At 45.5% G+C, this 16499-nt stretch overlaps 1 protein-coding gene across 1 annotated transcript in view; it reads right to left on the bottom strand.

Moving 5' to 3' along the window:
• Window positions 1-3018: 3018 nt before the first annotated feature.
• Window positions 3019-16499, bottom strand: part of NAA15 (N-alpha-acetyltransferase 15, NatA auxiliary subunit) — a 37376-nt gene continuing 23895 nt past the window's right edge. Inside the window, exons 14-20 of the mRNA XM_066573737.1 lie at window positions 13468-13681; window positions 8450-8643; window positions 8145-8253; window positions 7938-8036; window positions 7673-7816; window positions 6936-7033; window positions 3019-4550 (exon numbers count right to left, since the gene is read on the bottom strand). Of these exons, the coding sequence (XP_066429834.1) occupies window positions 4350-4550; window positions 6936-7033; window positions 7673-7816; window positions 7938-8036; window positions 8145-8253; window positions 8450-8643; window positions 13468-13681 (1059 nt within the window). The 3' untranslated portion in view covers window positions 3019-4349. The remainder of the gene's footprint in view (window positions 4551-6935; window positions 7034-7672; window positions 7817-7937; window positions 8037-8144; window positions 8254-8449; window positions 8644-13467; window positions 13682-16499) is intronic.

Below are 16499 nucleotides of genomic sequence, written 5' to 3' on the forward strand. Positions count from 1 at the left end.
TTCAGCGGGAATATATGGCTGTAACCGCCCCCACTGATTCACCGGCCTGGCTTCTGTTCAACAAGGGTTTGGCAAGTGGACAAAGTTTTCTATAAGCAAAGAATGATCACTGAGAAATTCTGCAACTTTCAAATAGATTTCCATTCCTCAACATCTAATCCATCAGCATGCGGTCAGTGTATTTCCTGACTGATGTAGTGACATGCGGTGGAGGTAGAAGTATCCAGTGACAACAGTCATCAATAGAGGAAAAAAATACCTACCCTCTGGGAACCTTTTTAACTGGATGCCCGTTAGTTATATCACAGTCTGCTTCCTATTCCGTGTAGAATTCTTTTTTTCTCCTCCCCGTTACGAGGGTGAGTCAAAAATTATCCACACTCCAGTTATTTTACACCTTCTCTTGGCCACACTATTTACACTTTCTGTTATAGGTCACTTTCTACCCAGTCACGGCTGTACAGGTTTGATCACGTTACATCGGTTAATTTGTGACTCCAGTGCAAGAAAAAATAGCTGCGCCACTTATTTGCACGAAGAACAACATGCAGGGATTTTTTTTTTTTGTGGTTGGAGAATGCATCTGATAGATATTTATCAAAGACAGTGCACAGTAGAGAGTTCATGGCTGACACTTGTGTGACCTTTCCTGAAGGAGGAGCGGGATGCTGGGACTATCAAGGGCCGGTATTGGACCATTATTAGGAAAAAGGTTCAACAATCACCAGTGCTTGTAAAAGTGATAGGCTCACTGATGAGTTGAAGCCTAAAACTTAAGACTACTATCCATAAGGTGTTGTGTTATAATGCACAGCCGCGCATACTGTCAATATTCGCCCAAACCTTTGTTTAGCGGTGTTAAAGTAACTTCTCTAGAGTCCCTAAACTCCAGCTGACTGGGGAAGGCACCGGCAAACCACCCTGCAAAAATAGTCTGCCAAGAAAATGTCACGATGCGATGTCACCCTAGGAGTCGGTCATGACTCGATGCTTGCACCAGGGGACTTTACCTTTGAGCCCTGATCTTGCCCCATTAGACTATCCTCCATTTGGTCCCCCAAAAGAAACACTAAGAGGCTGAAGATTCATGTCTAATGAAGTGAAGACAGCGGTGCATTTCTAACTCACAGCTCAACTAAAAATATTTAAAGAACTACAACAGATGGACAAAGTGTATTGAAAAGCAGGGAGTGTCCAAAAAAGGTATTCGTTTTTCTGAAAGTTGAGTAAAATTAATTTTACAGCCAGAATGCAGATAATTTTTGACTCTCGTATACTGATGTTCAGTAGCCCGATTGAGGCCTCTGACCTGAATCGGAGCCTATGTGTATTTGAGCTCTCGGCAAAATGCAGTATTAAAACACATAGCAGAGTGCTCTCCTGTAATGAGCTGTGCAACTGTTACACAAGCTACACAGTTCTCCATATGTCTCTTGTGGGTGAGATTTACCATGCCATGAAAAGTACATGCCTTGTGCCAAACTTGTGGGGAAAAAAATATTTTTTTTTCCGACTGACTCCCTACACCCTCATGGTGCTTTCCACAAGGAGAAACATTACCCCCAGCCCCACATCGATGGCCTCACCTAGCCACACTAGAATCCTACTTGAATAGATGCGGTGGGTATTGGACCTGAAACTTCTGTGTGTTTTCATGCTAGAAGTTCAGCTATAATGACTTCTAATTTGATATATATTGGTAAATCGACCTAGTTTGCAATCGAAAGGGGGGAAATTTATTGAGAGGTTTCAAATGCCAGTCTCATCATCCCTGTTGGCAAAGGATGTGCCCAATATATGAAGCAGCACACACCTCTTCATACATTAGGTGCATCTCAGCATCTCCACGGAAATCTACGCCAGGTACGATCTGGTGTAGAGTTTTGGTATAATTTACGCTATTTGCTGGCATAAACATGTTGTGACGGGGCAGCCACCCCTCCCCCTCCCCCTCCCAACAAGCTTATGCCCTTTTTTCAGGAAAGTGGCATGAGTTGGCATACCTGTCAAGTAGTTTAAAATTATTGCGCAAGCAGGCCTTGTGCAGAATTTTGTGTCTATTTTCTATACCAGAAACTGATGTAAAATGGTTTATAAGTTCTCCTCAAAGTTTTGATTTTCTCAGGTTGTCCATGTAGCACCAATATGGTGCAAACTCTGGTCATTACTAAACAGTCTGCAGAGCCACTACTGTGTTGGACAGGATAAATTCTCCAGAGACCAAAGAGTTCCCTGTAAAAGGCTCATTTACATGCATCAATTATCGCTCAAAATTTGTTCAATTGATGGCATATGAGTGATAATCGTTGCGTGTAAACCCTGCTATCATTCACTCTTTGGCTGAACGATGATTTTAAGGTGAGCTTAAAATCCATTGTTCAGCCGAAGAGACGATAACAGGGACCGCATGCTGTGTTCTGCATAGGAGTTGGAGATTACATTGTATTCAGCCGACAGCCCGTACGAGAACAAAAGGAGCTGCGTGCAGAGCTCAGACAACATGCTGAGTTCTGCAAACAGCTCCCGAAGGCTCGTTTTCATGCAAATGATTACAAAAGTGCTAATGCAAAACGATTGCTAAAACTGTTAATCTTTCAATCGTTTGAAAGATTGTCCGTGTGTAAATGGGCCTTAAGTCAGTTGTGCAAGGCACAAGGACAGCTACATCAACCCTCCAATGCATGGTCAGTTTACAAAGAGGCACGCTGTGCCACAGGAATGAGAGATATAGTAGTATGTACATATGGAGAAGTAGAAATGTGTATTAGAGAACAAGAATACCTCTATTATTGGCAGGGTCACAATTCTTCAGCTACTGGTCTCATAGTACACAGTGTGCATGATCTGTATGAACCAATTGTATTATCAGAGAAGGCAGGAAAAAAAAAAACCACACAGCTGGAAAAACAGTCATGAGAAGATAGAAATATGCTGGCGATCATTCCTGTACTCCATGTATCAAGCTGCATAGTCACAGCATGTCCACAACGCTGTCACCAATTGGTTCAACTCGTCAACTGTTTTTCAAAAGGTTTTATTGCATTATATTTGGTACCTTATGTTTGACAACAAAAAGGAAATGACATAAGTATCTGCAGAGATAAGAAGCTTGTCTGCTATTGGAAGAAGGGAATTCAGTATCTGTTGCTTCATTACAAAGCATAGAGCCTCTCTGGTAACTGAGCAAGAAAGTCATCTTAGAAAGAAAGGGCTTCAAGTATTACAAACCTGCCACTGTGGAAAAAAATCCAGAGGTATCTAAACTGCAGTTACTGTGTTTAATCTGCATAACGTGAACAAGGCCTGCTGAGGTTTACGTCTCGAAAGACCACCAGACCCATGGCAATCCACTCTTCACCAAGCCAGCTATGGAACACACCGTTTAAGAAAAAAAAAAAAACAGACAAGGCAGAGTCCTTTACCACCCGTTCAGTTGGTGTCCCAACACAGTGCGTGATTTCTTTTGGTACTTGCAATACAGTTCTGACATGTTTGGCAAAAAAAAAAAAAAAAAAAAGTTAAAAATTGTTGGGCGGGGCCTAGATTTCATCTCAAACAGTAAAGAGAACTCAAGTTTGTTGCAAATAGGTTATTCTAAAATTGATCAAAAAAAATCAAATTGTAAAAAAAAAACATTGTGTAAGCACAAATTAGGTATCCAGAGTGTCACCATACGGTACTTTGCAGGAAAGTCCTCAGTTCTGGAGATACTCACTTTATTATATGCCACGTGTAGTTCACACATTTCCTTTCTATGTATCAGCAAACTGCATTTCGTGTGGAGTATTTCAGATAGCCCGGTAGACCCCGAGTATCTCTTGTGCCAATAATAAAAAATAAAAAAAAAAATCCAGTGCTAAAACAGCAGTCTGACCCTGTGCAACATCCGAGGTGCCTGCAGGCATGGGGTTATGCTGCAGGCCCCTCTGACATCATTGGGAGCATGCTGTCCGAGATCAGCGATCTCTTAATAAAGGGGGGTTCGTTAATATTTCTGCCACACACCTGCTCTGACCGCTGTAACACTCATAGTGCCCATAAATTATGCATTTTTTAAAAAAAACAGTATTTTATTCATCTTTTATTCCCTCTTCAAATTTTAGCAGCAAAAGGTTAAATTTTAAGAACACGCTCCACCCATATCCTGTCATACATTGTATGGTTTTTTTTCTGCAGCAGGATATAAAACATTTAAAAAGAAAAAAAAAAAAAAAAAGTAAAACAATCTTTAAAGGCAACAACTCTTTTACTCCTGTCAATCTCCACATAAGTTACAGAGCAATACAGCAGGTGCGTGACAAAAATATTAGATTGTTGATATGGTCCAATGTCTGTTCGATATCAGCTGTTCACATTTCGTTAGCCAGTTCCTCTGGTTCTGCAGAACTATCTCCGTTAATTGTGATACTCATGTCGTCTTCATATCCAGGCGGCATGAAAGCTAAAGCGTATGGGTACAGCTTGTGGCAGCTCGCTCGGTAGGACTCGGCAACCTCTTTGTTGTCTCCTAAGCTGCCGTCACGCAAGGCTTCTAGAACCTCTGTACAAGTCTGCAAAATACAGTAAGTTAGAAGTATGAAATGCAGAGCACAATGCAAAGTCTATAGAACTACTAGAACTCAAGTGGTCAGCCCTGTTATCTATGACAGCACTGCAAAGCAGACCGTAGGGGTAACAGTCATTAAAGGGCCACTCCACTTCATTATAGAACGATCATCCTAGTATATCTAAGTCGGCTAGTGTTACCTTGGTTATTTCTGAAACTCCTGGCCTCTTTCTCCTCAGATGGTCATGTGATCTCAATTCTGACCAACTCAGATCTACTTGGGGTTATGTGTTCATTTTTTAGTCAGATTCTCAGTCTCTGATGCTATTATATGGCTTTACCATGGAAACTTCCTATTGGGAGATACAGGCACTCCTTACACAGTTACGGATGATAATCACACAGTTATAATAGAGGAGATCACAGCTCATCCTCCTGACTGTAGCTTATTTTGAAGGTAATGATAAACTGTACCCTCAGCCTTAGTTAATGCATCATAGGATTGATGTGAAATGTAAGATTAAATATTCTCAGCCTTAAAAGATGGTGTCTGATAAGCATCAGCTAGGAGGATGCACAGCCTGAAAGTGACTGGAATACACAGAGACAACCTCCAGAGTGATAGGCAATCAGGGGAAGGCAGGCATGGAAAAAAAAAAAGTGTTTTCGTTGGAGTGGCCCTTTAATGATCCAAATAAAAATGTACTAAAAAGTGTCCCAACCAATGTAAATCTGCTTAATGGGTCGGAAGACTTAATGGTTTTAAAAGGGTTCCACCAGAACCAACTTTTATCACCTATCTGTAGGATAGCTGATAAGTGATCGGTGGGGGTTGCACCACTAAGACCCCCACAGATGCCAGGGGTCCCGCATTTCCTTCTTCTCATCACTGTGGGGGGGTCGCTTCTACTTGCAGTGACATCAAACTGAATGGAGTAGCCGCCACTCCAATTTAATAGGGCTGATGGAAGCAGCAGAGTGCTTGTACTCAGTTATTCAGGGTCATGTGCAACCGCCCTTCCATTCAGTCTTGTCCTCACTGTTGGGGGTGCAGTAAAACAGCAGTGAGAAGTAGAAGCGGACAGAGGACACCTTATTCTTGGGATTGGTGGGGATCTCAGTGGTGAGACCCCTGCTGATCAGACTTAGCAGTTTTCCCATGGATAGGTGCAACCTTCTTAAACTAATCATATGTATGTAGCCTGGCTAGGGAAAAAAAAAAAAGGGGACCATGATGCTTCAGTGACCATCAGGGCCCCTTCATTTTGAACGCTCGGCATCCCAAAGTGGGACCCCATCAAGTATACATAGAATACACCCTAAAGGCCCATTTACACGGAGCAATGATCGCTCAAACGACAGTTTGAGTGACAGCTTTGAGCGATCATTTTGTATAAACTATTAAGTAGCTACTCAGTTATTTAATAGCTTATTAGCATGCAAATGAGGCCTTTAGCTGAATGCAGTTAATAGCCGGAGGTCTCTTATCTCCATTCAGCTTCTTTGTCCTCCAACGGGAAACAATCCTATCAGCACTACCCACGGAGAACTCAGCGTGTGGTCCTGATAAGACCGCACGACAATTTTTAGGCTGGCTTGAATTTAACAATCACTGAACAGTGCGCGAAAAATGCACGATGGACGCAATGATTCTCGCTCAAACGATCGTTTTAAGCGATATTTATTTGATCATCGCTTCGTATAAACGGGCTTTAAGAATATGTCATCAACGTAAAAAAAAAAAAAAAGTTATGATCAGTTGGGGTCTGACCTCTGACAAGTTGGTACAGTTGCCATTTATTGGGAAAAAACAGAAATGAATAATAGATGGCCTGGATGTATAAATGACAGCTTTATACATCACCTCTTTTATCCACTTAACATTTAGCTGAAAAAGGAAATCCATCAAACTACACACTCCAAAACCACCCTTTTAAGGCCTAAAGGCTGATTTAGACAACGATTTTTGCAAGCAAAAAAAAAAAAAACATTGCTCAAAGCAATCTTTTGAGCGATAGTCAGACATCGTGCAGTTTTCGTTAAGCAATCGCTGATCTTTCAGCATGTTGAAAGATCGGCGATCAGGAATTCACAGCGGGATACAGCTGATAGTATTGCTTCAGCTGTATCCCGTTCTGTGAAGACAGGCAGGGTATGAAGAACACAGCTGTCCAACTGTGTTCTTCATCCCCCGTTTGGAGCTCTCAGCTGTATAACAGCCAGGCACTCCGAGCAGAGAACAGCTGGAGTGCAAAGTGATCGCTTAACATTTGAGCGAACAGCTTGCGCTGTAAAAGCACACGATTATCGCTCAAAAGATTTTTACAAAGATAATCATTGTGTCTAAACCAGGCTTTACGTATACATGTCAGAGGGGGGGCAGAATTACCTGGAGGCTTCGGTTTGCCAGGGATTCATCCAGTGCGGTGCCCAACTCCACTGCTCGCTTCTGACTAGAAGGGTCCAGATAATACATCATTTTGGCAGCTGTAACAGACAATTCCTTATTAATACACCTCAAACAAGTACACAAAGATCTGGTCAGATACAACCAAACTGCTAAAAGCAGAAAAGTGCCAAGAAATGAAAAATTCTACGTCTCCGACTGATTCAATTATTGAAAAGTCTGTTCTACGGTGGTCATGGCTGGTGGGAGAGTCACAGTGCCCAATACTAAGTGGCACCAAAACAGATGCTTATTCATACCAGTGACAAGTTATTTAATGCTCATCCCTTCACTTACAGATTAACAGATGACTTTGGGGGCCGAGTTTACTAAAGGGCTTAGCTCCTCACCTCCTACTGAATGAACAGTGGAGAAAGGCGCCTTTTTGTGCACCCAGACAGCTTTGTGAGGGAAATAAGGGCCACATACAGACTTTTTTTGTAGACTTCTAAAAGGTTTAAGAACAATATGAGGCACAAGACCATGTTTAATATACATAAGCCTGCCTATCTCTAATAAGGCCAACCTTCCGCGTCGCTAGACAGTCAGCAGAAGTTATCCAACTGCTGACCAGTCAGCTCTGAGCACGTATTGGACTTTTTAATAATTTTTTAATGGAAGCCCATTTGGTTTTCACTCGAATCTCCCCATTAGTAATATCTCTACCACTGAGAACCTACCTGATAATCTGTGTGGTATAGAGCCAATATTCTCTTTCAGGAAATTGTTATTAAAGTTTGCAGGGCTTGTTTCACCAAAAAGTCTGTTCATCTCCTGCTTTAACACTGTTCTAACAGATTCATTTAGTTCTTTGCTTTCAGATACTGTCAGGGTGGAAGACAAAGTTATTAACAGCATCTACAATACATCCGTATATGTTGTACAGTATTACGGGTGCATATATGAGCCCCCCCCAACAATACAGATGACCGTGTGTAAACCTACCTGCACTAAAGAAACGGACCAAACACTGGTGGAGCCAAGGATGATTGGAGTCTATGGCAAACGCTCTCTTCACAGATTGCAACATCAAAAGGAATTTCTCTTAAAAAGGGCAAGAAAAGGAAATTGTGTCAATTGCCGTGAAGATACATAACTGCCAGCTCAATGTCATCTTCACTGTAAGTTAGTGGCCCACACAGGTTTCCATACCTTTCCTGAAGTAAATTTCAAAGGCATATAGATGTGTTTCTATTTTGTTCTTCACCAAATTCTTCAAAGGTGTTAAAAATTTAATAGCTTCTTCCAAAGGACTGTCAACCTGTTTTACAGATGGAGAATTCTTTAGAAGCATGGCTACGAGCCATGTCACTTATTCAACCTGTCCCACTTGTTTTCTACTGTCCGCACCAATATCCATCATTAAAAAGTTTAATTCTGGTTTTCTTACTTAGCTGCCAACAGGAAAAAAAAATGAAAAAAAGATAGACCATGCTGTTTATCTAACACTGCAATACCTTGGCCAGCTTCTCAGGGATAAGTTCTTCTTTTGGGCCACCAATTTCCTCATCATCGTCCTCTTTTTTCTTCTTCTGGTTCCTCTGCTGCTTCTCCTTCTCGGCATTCTTCTTCTCCTCCTCCAGCTGCGCTTTCTTCTGGGCTCGCCTTTGTTTGTTGCGCAGCTTCTTCAATTCTTTGTCAGACATATTGGCTGCAGTAGACAAGAAAAACTGCATTGTAAGTGAAAGCACACAAAATGTTGGCTAATACTAGCAGTCTCATAAAAGTAGATAACCATATCAGCTATTTAATACAAGTCTGCAGCTAAATCCCCTTTTCTCGTCTGTATTATTGGGGGACACAGCTCTAACCTTGGGTATAGCTTCTGCCACTAGGAGGAGACACTAAGCATAAAAGTGTTAACTCATCCCACTAGCTATACCCCTTCCTGCAAGCATCGTGCTAGCTCAGTTTTTAGCTTAGTGTCGTAGGAGGCAGACGTCTCGCCTACAGAGACTATTTTTATTTTTATTTTCCATTTGTCTCCAAAGCACCAGGGAATAACAGGGAGGCAGGACTCTTCCTGTTACCCACCGAGGAGGGCGGACAGAGGTAAGTATGCAGTTTTATTTTGTTAGTCCGCCGCTGTGCGGACCGTATTGGGTGCCCCCAGTTGTTCTTAGCTCTGGTGCATTGTGTTTGTTTTGTGGCATCGGCCGCTTAGGATGTGCCGCTGCTTCTGTGGGGCCGCCTGACTTGCGATGCGGGCCGTCCGCGGCTCGCATCCTGCCGCACCGGTGGGGCCGTCCGCTCCTCGCATCCTGCCGCACCGGTGGGGCCGTCCGCTCCTCGCATCCTGCCGCACCGGTGGGGCCGTCCGCTCCTCGCATCCTGCCGCACCGGTGGGGCCGTCCGCTCCTCGCATCCTGCCGCACCGGTGGGGCCGTCCGCTCCTCGCATCCTGCCGCACCGGTGGGGCCGTCCGCTCCTCGCATCCTGCCGCACCGGTGGGGCCGTCCGCTCCTCGCATCCTGCCGCACCGGTTATACTGTGTTTTTCTTACTGGCGCCGCGCGGCCATTCACAGTTGCCGCCACGTACGGTGGCGGGAGATGCAGCACCTCTTGCTGCACATACTATGTTGCGTGCTGTGCACCCATGATTGGCCAGCGCGCAACTATGTGCATAACCACTGCATGGCCACGGTAGGCGTTGCGCGGCCACTGTTTTGCGCGACCGCTGTTTGGACCGCGCAGTCTGCGCTTTTCCTCTGCAGCGCTTTCTGGGGCGCACGTAGGTGTACGTCTCTGCAAGGCAGGTGTATCTGTGCCGCCGGCCGGCTCGGAGGCTGGGCCGCCGGACGTTTTTCATTGATGTAATTGACGCTAGCCAGCATGCGTAGCTCTCTACGTAGAACTGGTTACATGGCTACATAGGCCTGGGTATCTTGAAGCTGTGCGGCCCGTCTTCGCCGGCATGCGGCAGTTGTTCATAGCTATGGTGACCTGCTGACCACTCCATGCGCAGCTCCACCTCCTAACCCAGATTCCCCCCACTTATCGAGACCTGTGGTACCTTCCCATAGAAGGAGTACCCATACCTGGAGTCTGGACTCATGGCTTCTCCTGTCTGCTCCAGACCAGCTTGAGCATTGGCTAGCTCCCCTGTTGTCCCTCCTGCAGTTCCCTGCAGCCAGCTACCGCAGTGTCTGTGTCCAGGAGGACATGCGGTCAGGGGCGGCCAGAGCCACGTACTAAGAACGCTCTCGCTACATATGAGATACATCCAGCTGAGGATCTCTTTTTCCTGACAACAGTGTTCAAACTGGTTGTCAGCATTACTTGGGGCTTACTGAAGAACACCGGGTTGAGCCAACACTATCGGTACCTCCCCGGTTGCCCCTCCTGCAGTTCCGTGCAGTCCCGGACGACACGCGGAAAGGGCTACAATATATGGCAACAGTGCACAAACTCTTGTCAGTATTACTCTGGGCTAGCTATGCCTGTGGTACCTTCCATACTGGAAAGAGTACTGTGCACAGGAATTCTCCGGATTCCTTGTGGCCCCTCCTGCAGTTCCCTGCAGGCAGCCTACTGCAGTGTCGGAGTCCTGGATGACACTGACAAGAGTGGCCAGAGCCACGTACCAAGTGCACTCTCGCTGCAGCACGAGAGTACATCTAGCAGAGAATATCTCGTCTTATTGACAAGGTTCGGACTGATTACTTCAGGCTTGCTGACACCTGTGGTACCTTCCATCCGGAAGGAGCACATACACAGGGATTCTCCGCACATCCAGGTCTGGTCCGGATTGGGTCGAGCTTTCACTAGTGGTAGCTCTGGCCCACCCACCCCCTGCGGTCCCTTGCAGATAGCCTAACGCAGTGTCTGTGTTCAGGAGCTGCAATACGAGATTTGCATCCGGCAGGGAGTTTCTACAGGCAATGCTACTCAAGCTGATGGTCAGCGGTACTCCAGCCTTGATGAGGGGACCTGTGGTACTTCCTTACCAGAAAGAGTACTTGCACAGGAATCCTTGCATGCATCGCTCCTCATGCTGGACTGGGGTGAGATTCGCCTAATGGCTAGGTATCCGGTCATTGTCACTCCTGCATTTACCTGCAGGTGTCCTACCACAGTGGCAGAATCCAGGATAACACCCGTCCAGAACCACGTACTACGTGCGCTCACTGCAATGGAGATTCACATCCACCAGAATAGGTCTTGGCCTATGAACAATATTACCAAGCTGCCAGTTGGCCCTTCACCGGCCTTCCTGAAGACCTGTGGTACCTTCCAGAGGGAAGAGCACTATTCATAGGAACTCTGAGCACATCGTGCCTCATCTCTGTTCTGCTGCGGGTGCGCTCGCGCACCGGACCTTTACCTAAGGCTAGCTTTCTCGCCATGACTGCTTGCACTTCCTGCAGGTGACCTTACTACAACCTCCGAATATGGGAGAGCCGCGGGCTGAAGCCGGCCACGAACGCATACTACATGCACTCCTGCCACAAACGAGAGTGACGTCAGTCAGAGCATCTCGTCTTCTGCACGGTCCGGTCTATGTATAGTGGCGATTCTGGGTCTTAACCAGACAGTGGGCTGGGAGGCTACAGATACATCTATAGAGCTCCCACCCTGTCATCTCTATGACATGCTGTTCCACTGTAAGTCCGTCCCCTCTCAGGTGGTCTCAGAACTACAAGGAGATTGGGAGACCATCTATACTTGTACTGTCGACAAGCCTTGGGGTTCGTCCCTTTCCAATATGGATTCCCGTACCAATGTGCCCGGGCAGTGCTGCCAAATTTGTTGTGCCTAGTTGATTCATCCGGTTGCACTGATATCTTGAGACAGGGCCAACCCTAGTTAACTAACCTGTCAGTCGCCATTCCCAGGCTAGACGTCTTCGGAAGCCCAGGACTTCATGCAGAAGGTGGATGCTGTGGGCCTTGTCACAGGATCATGGGGCTGAAGGATCTACGGACACAAGCCCTTTTTCCTCTACAGCTAACTAGGCAGCCGATGGCATGGATGGGGCCATCAGGATACGCAGCATCAGAGCCATGCTGCGCTTCAGCTCTAGGTCCCTCACATTCTGCTGTTAGTCAGCTGCAAAGACGACGACTGCAAGATAGTCGAAAGGTAACCAGGTACCTCCCGCCACAAGCTCTTTCAGCAATGGTCAACACGGGATTTCCACCAGAAGTGGTTATGGATCGCAAAAAGTTTTTCCTTCATTGTGTCCGGAATCGATCCGCTTCCTCCCTCGCGGCGGGACTGGGAAGGGGATATGGCAACCTGGAGTTATATGGAAGCTGACGTACCAATAGGTCGACTGTTGGAAGGCACGCAACTCCCTAAAGTTTCGACGCTGATGACTCTACAGATCTGTTTTGTATGTCGAATTTGTACCGAAGGTTGTCATCAGGAGACGGTAGTTATTGACCGGCTGTATATTCTCTTGTGGCTGCTGGTAGTGGGATCCACTTCAGTGAGGTGTTCGGTGGGCACCTTTCTCGGTAGTGCTCCATTCCGGGGAACGCTCCGGTGGCAAGTGGCCTTGGTCGAACTGCGCAAGAGTACCTCTTGCACATAGCATTCTTCAGTTGCGCTGACTCGATGCTGGTAATCTCGGCAACTCCGAGTAGACTCCTTGCACAGGCCCTGCTTCGCGGCAGTACAGGGTTACAGTACCAGTGAAGTTATGTTCTCAGGCCGGGTTACGGTTCATATTACTCGGACAGCGGGTGCCTTGTCGGAAGCTCTTAATCAAGAGTTTTTTTCCCTGTGGGGGCACGGCGCAGCTGGGACCGTTACATGGGCCTCTTTATGCTCTGTATTGGAGGATGCTGGATTTTTAGGCATCCATTAACGTTGAGGGGCAGTAAGGAACAAATTTGCTCCCTTACACCTGTGGCTTCTTATATTTTCCCGGCCCTTGGGTACTGCTCTAGAACGTCCCAAGGTCAGAGCTCTGTCCCCCAATGATACAATGATAAAGTCACACACTGTGTTGGAATGAGTTACAGTTCGTGAGTTTTGTACTATTATTGTTGTATCCTACTGGCTGCTCCTACTGCTTGCATACAAACTGAGCTAGCACGATGCTTGCAGGGGGCCTATAGCTAGTGGGAGGAGTTAACACTTTTATGCTTCGTGTCGCCTCCTAGTGGCAGAAGCTATACCCAAGGTCAGAGCTGTCTCACAGTTTGGGAAACGCTGGTCTAAGTACTCTGCACAAGTGCCAACAACCCTAGCGGTGACGTCAGCGCTCATCAGATCGTTTAGATGACTGTCGTCCCATGTAAAAGGGACATAAGATAGAAGGGAAACTTTTCCCTAGAAGGGTTTGGAAAGATTTCCCTTCTCTCCACGTTTTGTGATCTATTCCTATTTGAAAAAAACAAAACAAAAAAAAAAAAAACACATTTCAGGAGAGCGGATTTCTGTCACGTAGTTTTGGCCATATATTGACACGCACAAGAACAGTCTTCCGTTAGGTTTTACTAAAAATGGTGAAGAGGAACAACTTACCAGTGTCTGCCTCGAGCTCCTTATTCTCATCCGTTAAGGGGTTGTCATGAAGCTTGAGGTAAATTTCTATTGCGATCCGTGCTGCTTTGAAGTAAAATGGATGTTGTCTAAGTACATCTTCTAACTTTAGCAAATCCACATATGACCTGAGTGTAATTTTCCTCATACAGTAAGTATGAAAATCAAACTGATCATCTGTGATCTCCACAAAATGCTGAAAAAAACCAAAAATGTCTAGTTGTAGGATTAATACATTAGGCGTCATTACAATCTATCAGTATCCCTCAGAAACAGTTTTCTTGAGCACGGTACAATAGCTATATTTTTACACTATTTAGGACGTTTTGGGGAGACTTACTAAATACATAACAGATCACAATGGCCTGGCAAGCAGTGCCAGGTACAAAATGCCAGGTTCATTCTTGCCATACAACTTGAGCTGTAATAGGCCTTCTTTAGCATCAAAATGTAGATCTGGTCATTGCGCACCGCCTACTGATTACCCAAGCTGGTGCTTGATTTAGTAGAAAGAGACATTACTGTTTTGAGCAATAAGTGCCCAGGGCATCAGGGCAATTGACTGCAGAGGGAGCTGCCACTAAGGTGTAACTGAAAGTTACCTTTACACAAGGAGCGATAGTCGTTCAGTGACTAAGGCCGCCTGCAGACGGGCGGGTCGGATCCGGCGGCGAAGATTCTCGCCGCGGGACCCAACCCCAGCAGGGAGGAGCGCGTACTTACCCGCGCCCAGCGGCCCCGGCTCTTTCATGTGCCGACTGCCTGGTTGCCGGCACATGCACAGACCGGAGCCGGCGGCTGGGTGAGTGACGTCTGCGAGCCCCGCACAGAACTAGGACATGCCGCGGTTTGTTTGCTGCGCAAGATTTCGCGCGGCCGTCTGCATGGGAGTGCGTATTGTAATGCACTCCTATGCAGGCTTTCAGTGGCGGAAATCCCGCCGCGGGATTTCCGCCCATGTGCAGGCGGCCTTAATGTGGATTGTGCCGGAGATCTCTTCTGGTCACCCACTTCCATTAAACAACTGTTTGTTCAATGTAAAAGACTAACAACTCCTGTTTACATGGAATAAGTCACTCATTAGTCGCTTCATTTCAGTGAGCTGAAACGAAGAGACTAATGAGCGATTTCTCGCTCAGTGCCGTCAGTGGCTATGTGTACCATGGTATGACTAATGTAGAAAATTGCTGTTTCAAGCGGTTATTTGGTTGATAATCGCCCATCTGAAGGTACTTTTATATTGCAATGCGTTTAGAGCCACATTCTTGGTCTTGTTTTAAAGCTAAGGCTTTAGCTGCTATCCAGCCTGAGTTAGAGCAAGCAGAAGAGGGTTGTATACTTGCAAAATCCCACTACAGCCTGTATGAAGAAGCAGAGGAAGAGAAGGATCCCAGATCTTCTTGCTGTGCTGGTATGGCTTTACATGGTCTCAGGTGAGAGGATAACATGAATTTTTATTCATATCACCTTTTCGTAAAACAGAGCATACTTGCTTTTTGATTGTCATGTCAGGGCAAAGTTTTTTCCCCCTCTTCACTAAAGAGCTCATGGTCTCACTCCCTTACACATCTAATCACTCCATTGCCCGCAGCTAGGTTGCTTATTGACTCCACAATGCAGCTGTTTAACCCCTCAGACGCCACAGTCCTTTATACAATGTTTTAATATTGGAAAAAGAAGAAATATTTGTACAGACTTGTTCTATAAAAATTAATATGTCATTTCTACCTCTCCGACACGATAAAAACAAAACTAAAAAATATCAAAAACAGATGCTTTTCTGATCATCCCTTCTATAAAAAAAACAAAAAAACAATGTTTTTATTTCTCTAGCGACAGTTTGAGTCTTGAAATACACCCACACAAAACTTTATAAAAACACAAAAATATTTTATTTTTACTCAATGAAAAAAAAAATATGAACCCTGTATTGGCATAATAACCCATACAGTTAAGGCTAATGCCCATGGCAGGATTTCTGGCGCGTTCTCCGCGGCAGAATAACGCAGCTATTAGGTTCTATTGAACCCAATAGCTTTTCACATGCGTGATTCTACCATGGGGGGGGAAAATCGCTACATTTATGTAGTATTAATGGAGACCGTGGAAAACGTGCGTTTTTCTGCGATCACCAGCGGGGACTTTTTGTTTACTACTGCGGTACTCCCACAACATTAATCCACGGGCGTATCTCACTCTGTCCGTGGGTATAAGCCCTTACTATAGCATAATGTAAATACTGCAAAGATTATTTTTTTTTTTAAATCACAAATGGTGAAATTGCAATCAACCCCTTCCCCTCCAATTTTCCTCTCAAAAAAACTGTCAAGTCAGAATACTAATGACCATCTGTCAGTCCATTAGTGAGTTACATGCTCTGCCCCTGATCATATGACGGTGACATCATCACAGGTCCCTCATCCCTGTGCAGATTACATCCCCTACAAACCCCTGCGGTCTCAGTTGCTATGGAATACCAACGACCACCTGTCTGTAAGAGAGTGACTGGGTCAGTTACATGTGAAGATGCTACCATCATGGGATCAGTCACTGGGGCTCTGACAGCAGCTGTGTGCTTACAGGACCTGTGATGTCACCGTCATGTGATCAGTCACCTCTGAAGGAAGAGTCTGGGGTCACATGACCAGGGGTTGATCAGTGTGTGCAGGACTCTGCGGTGCTGGTTGGGATCCCTGTTGTATGGGAGGAAAAATGTATGTAGCAAAGCTGTATGTGATGTACATGTAGCAGAGGTGTGTGTGTGTGTGTGTGTGTGTGTGTGTGTGTGTGTGTGTGTGTGTGAGAGAGAGAGAGAGATGCATGTAGCAGAGCTGCGTGGCACATTGTGCCACCAGAAACACTAGTGCTATAATTTCCTAATTACTACTAGTATGTACCAAAGAACTCGTCCTATAAGATATGAGGTTTCATACTGTTAGATTAAAGTTTGAAAACAAATGTTTTTGACCCCTTAAGGACGCGCGCCCCCCCTTAATTTTTTACAGGACATCCTA

This window comes from Eleutherodactylus coqui, chromosome 7, assembly GCF_035609145.1.
Source record: "Eleutherodactylus coqui strain aEleCoq1 chromosome 7, aEleCoq1.hap1, whole genome shotgun sequence".
Lineage (NCBI taxonomy): Eukaryota > Metazoa > Chordata > Amphibia > Anura > Eleutherodactylidae > Eleutherodactylus > Eleutherodactylus coqui.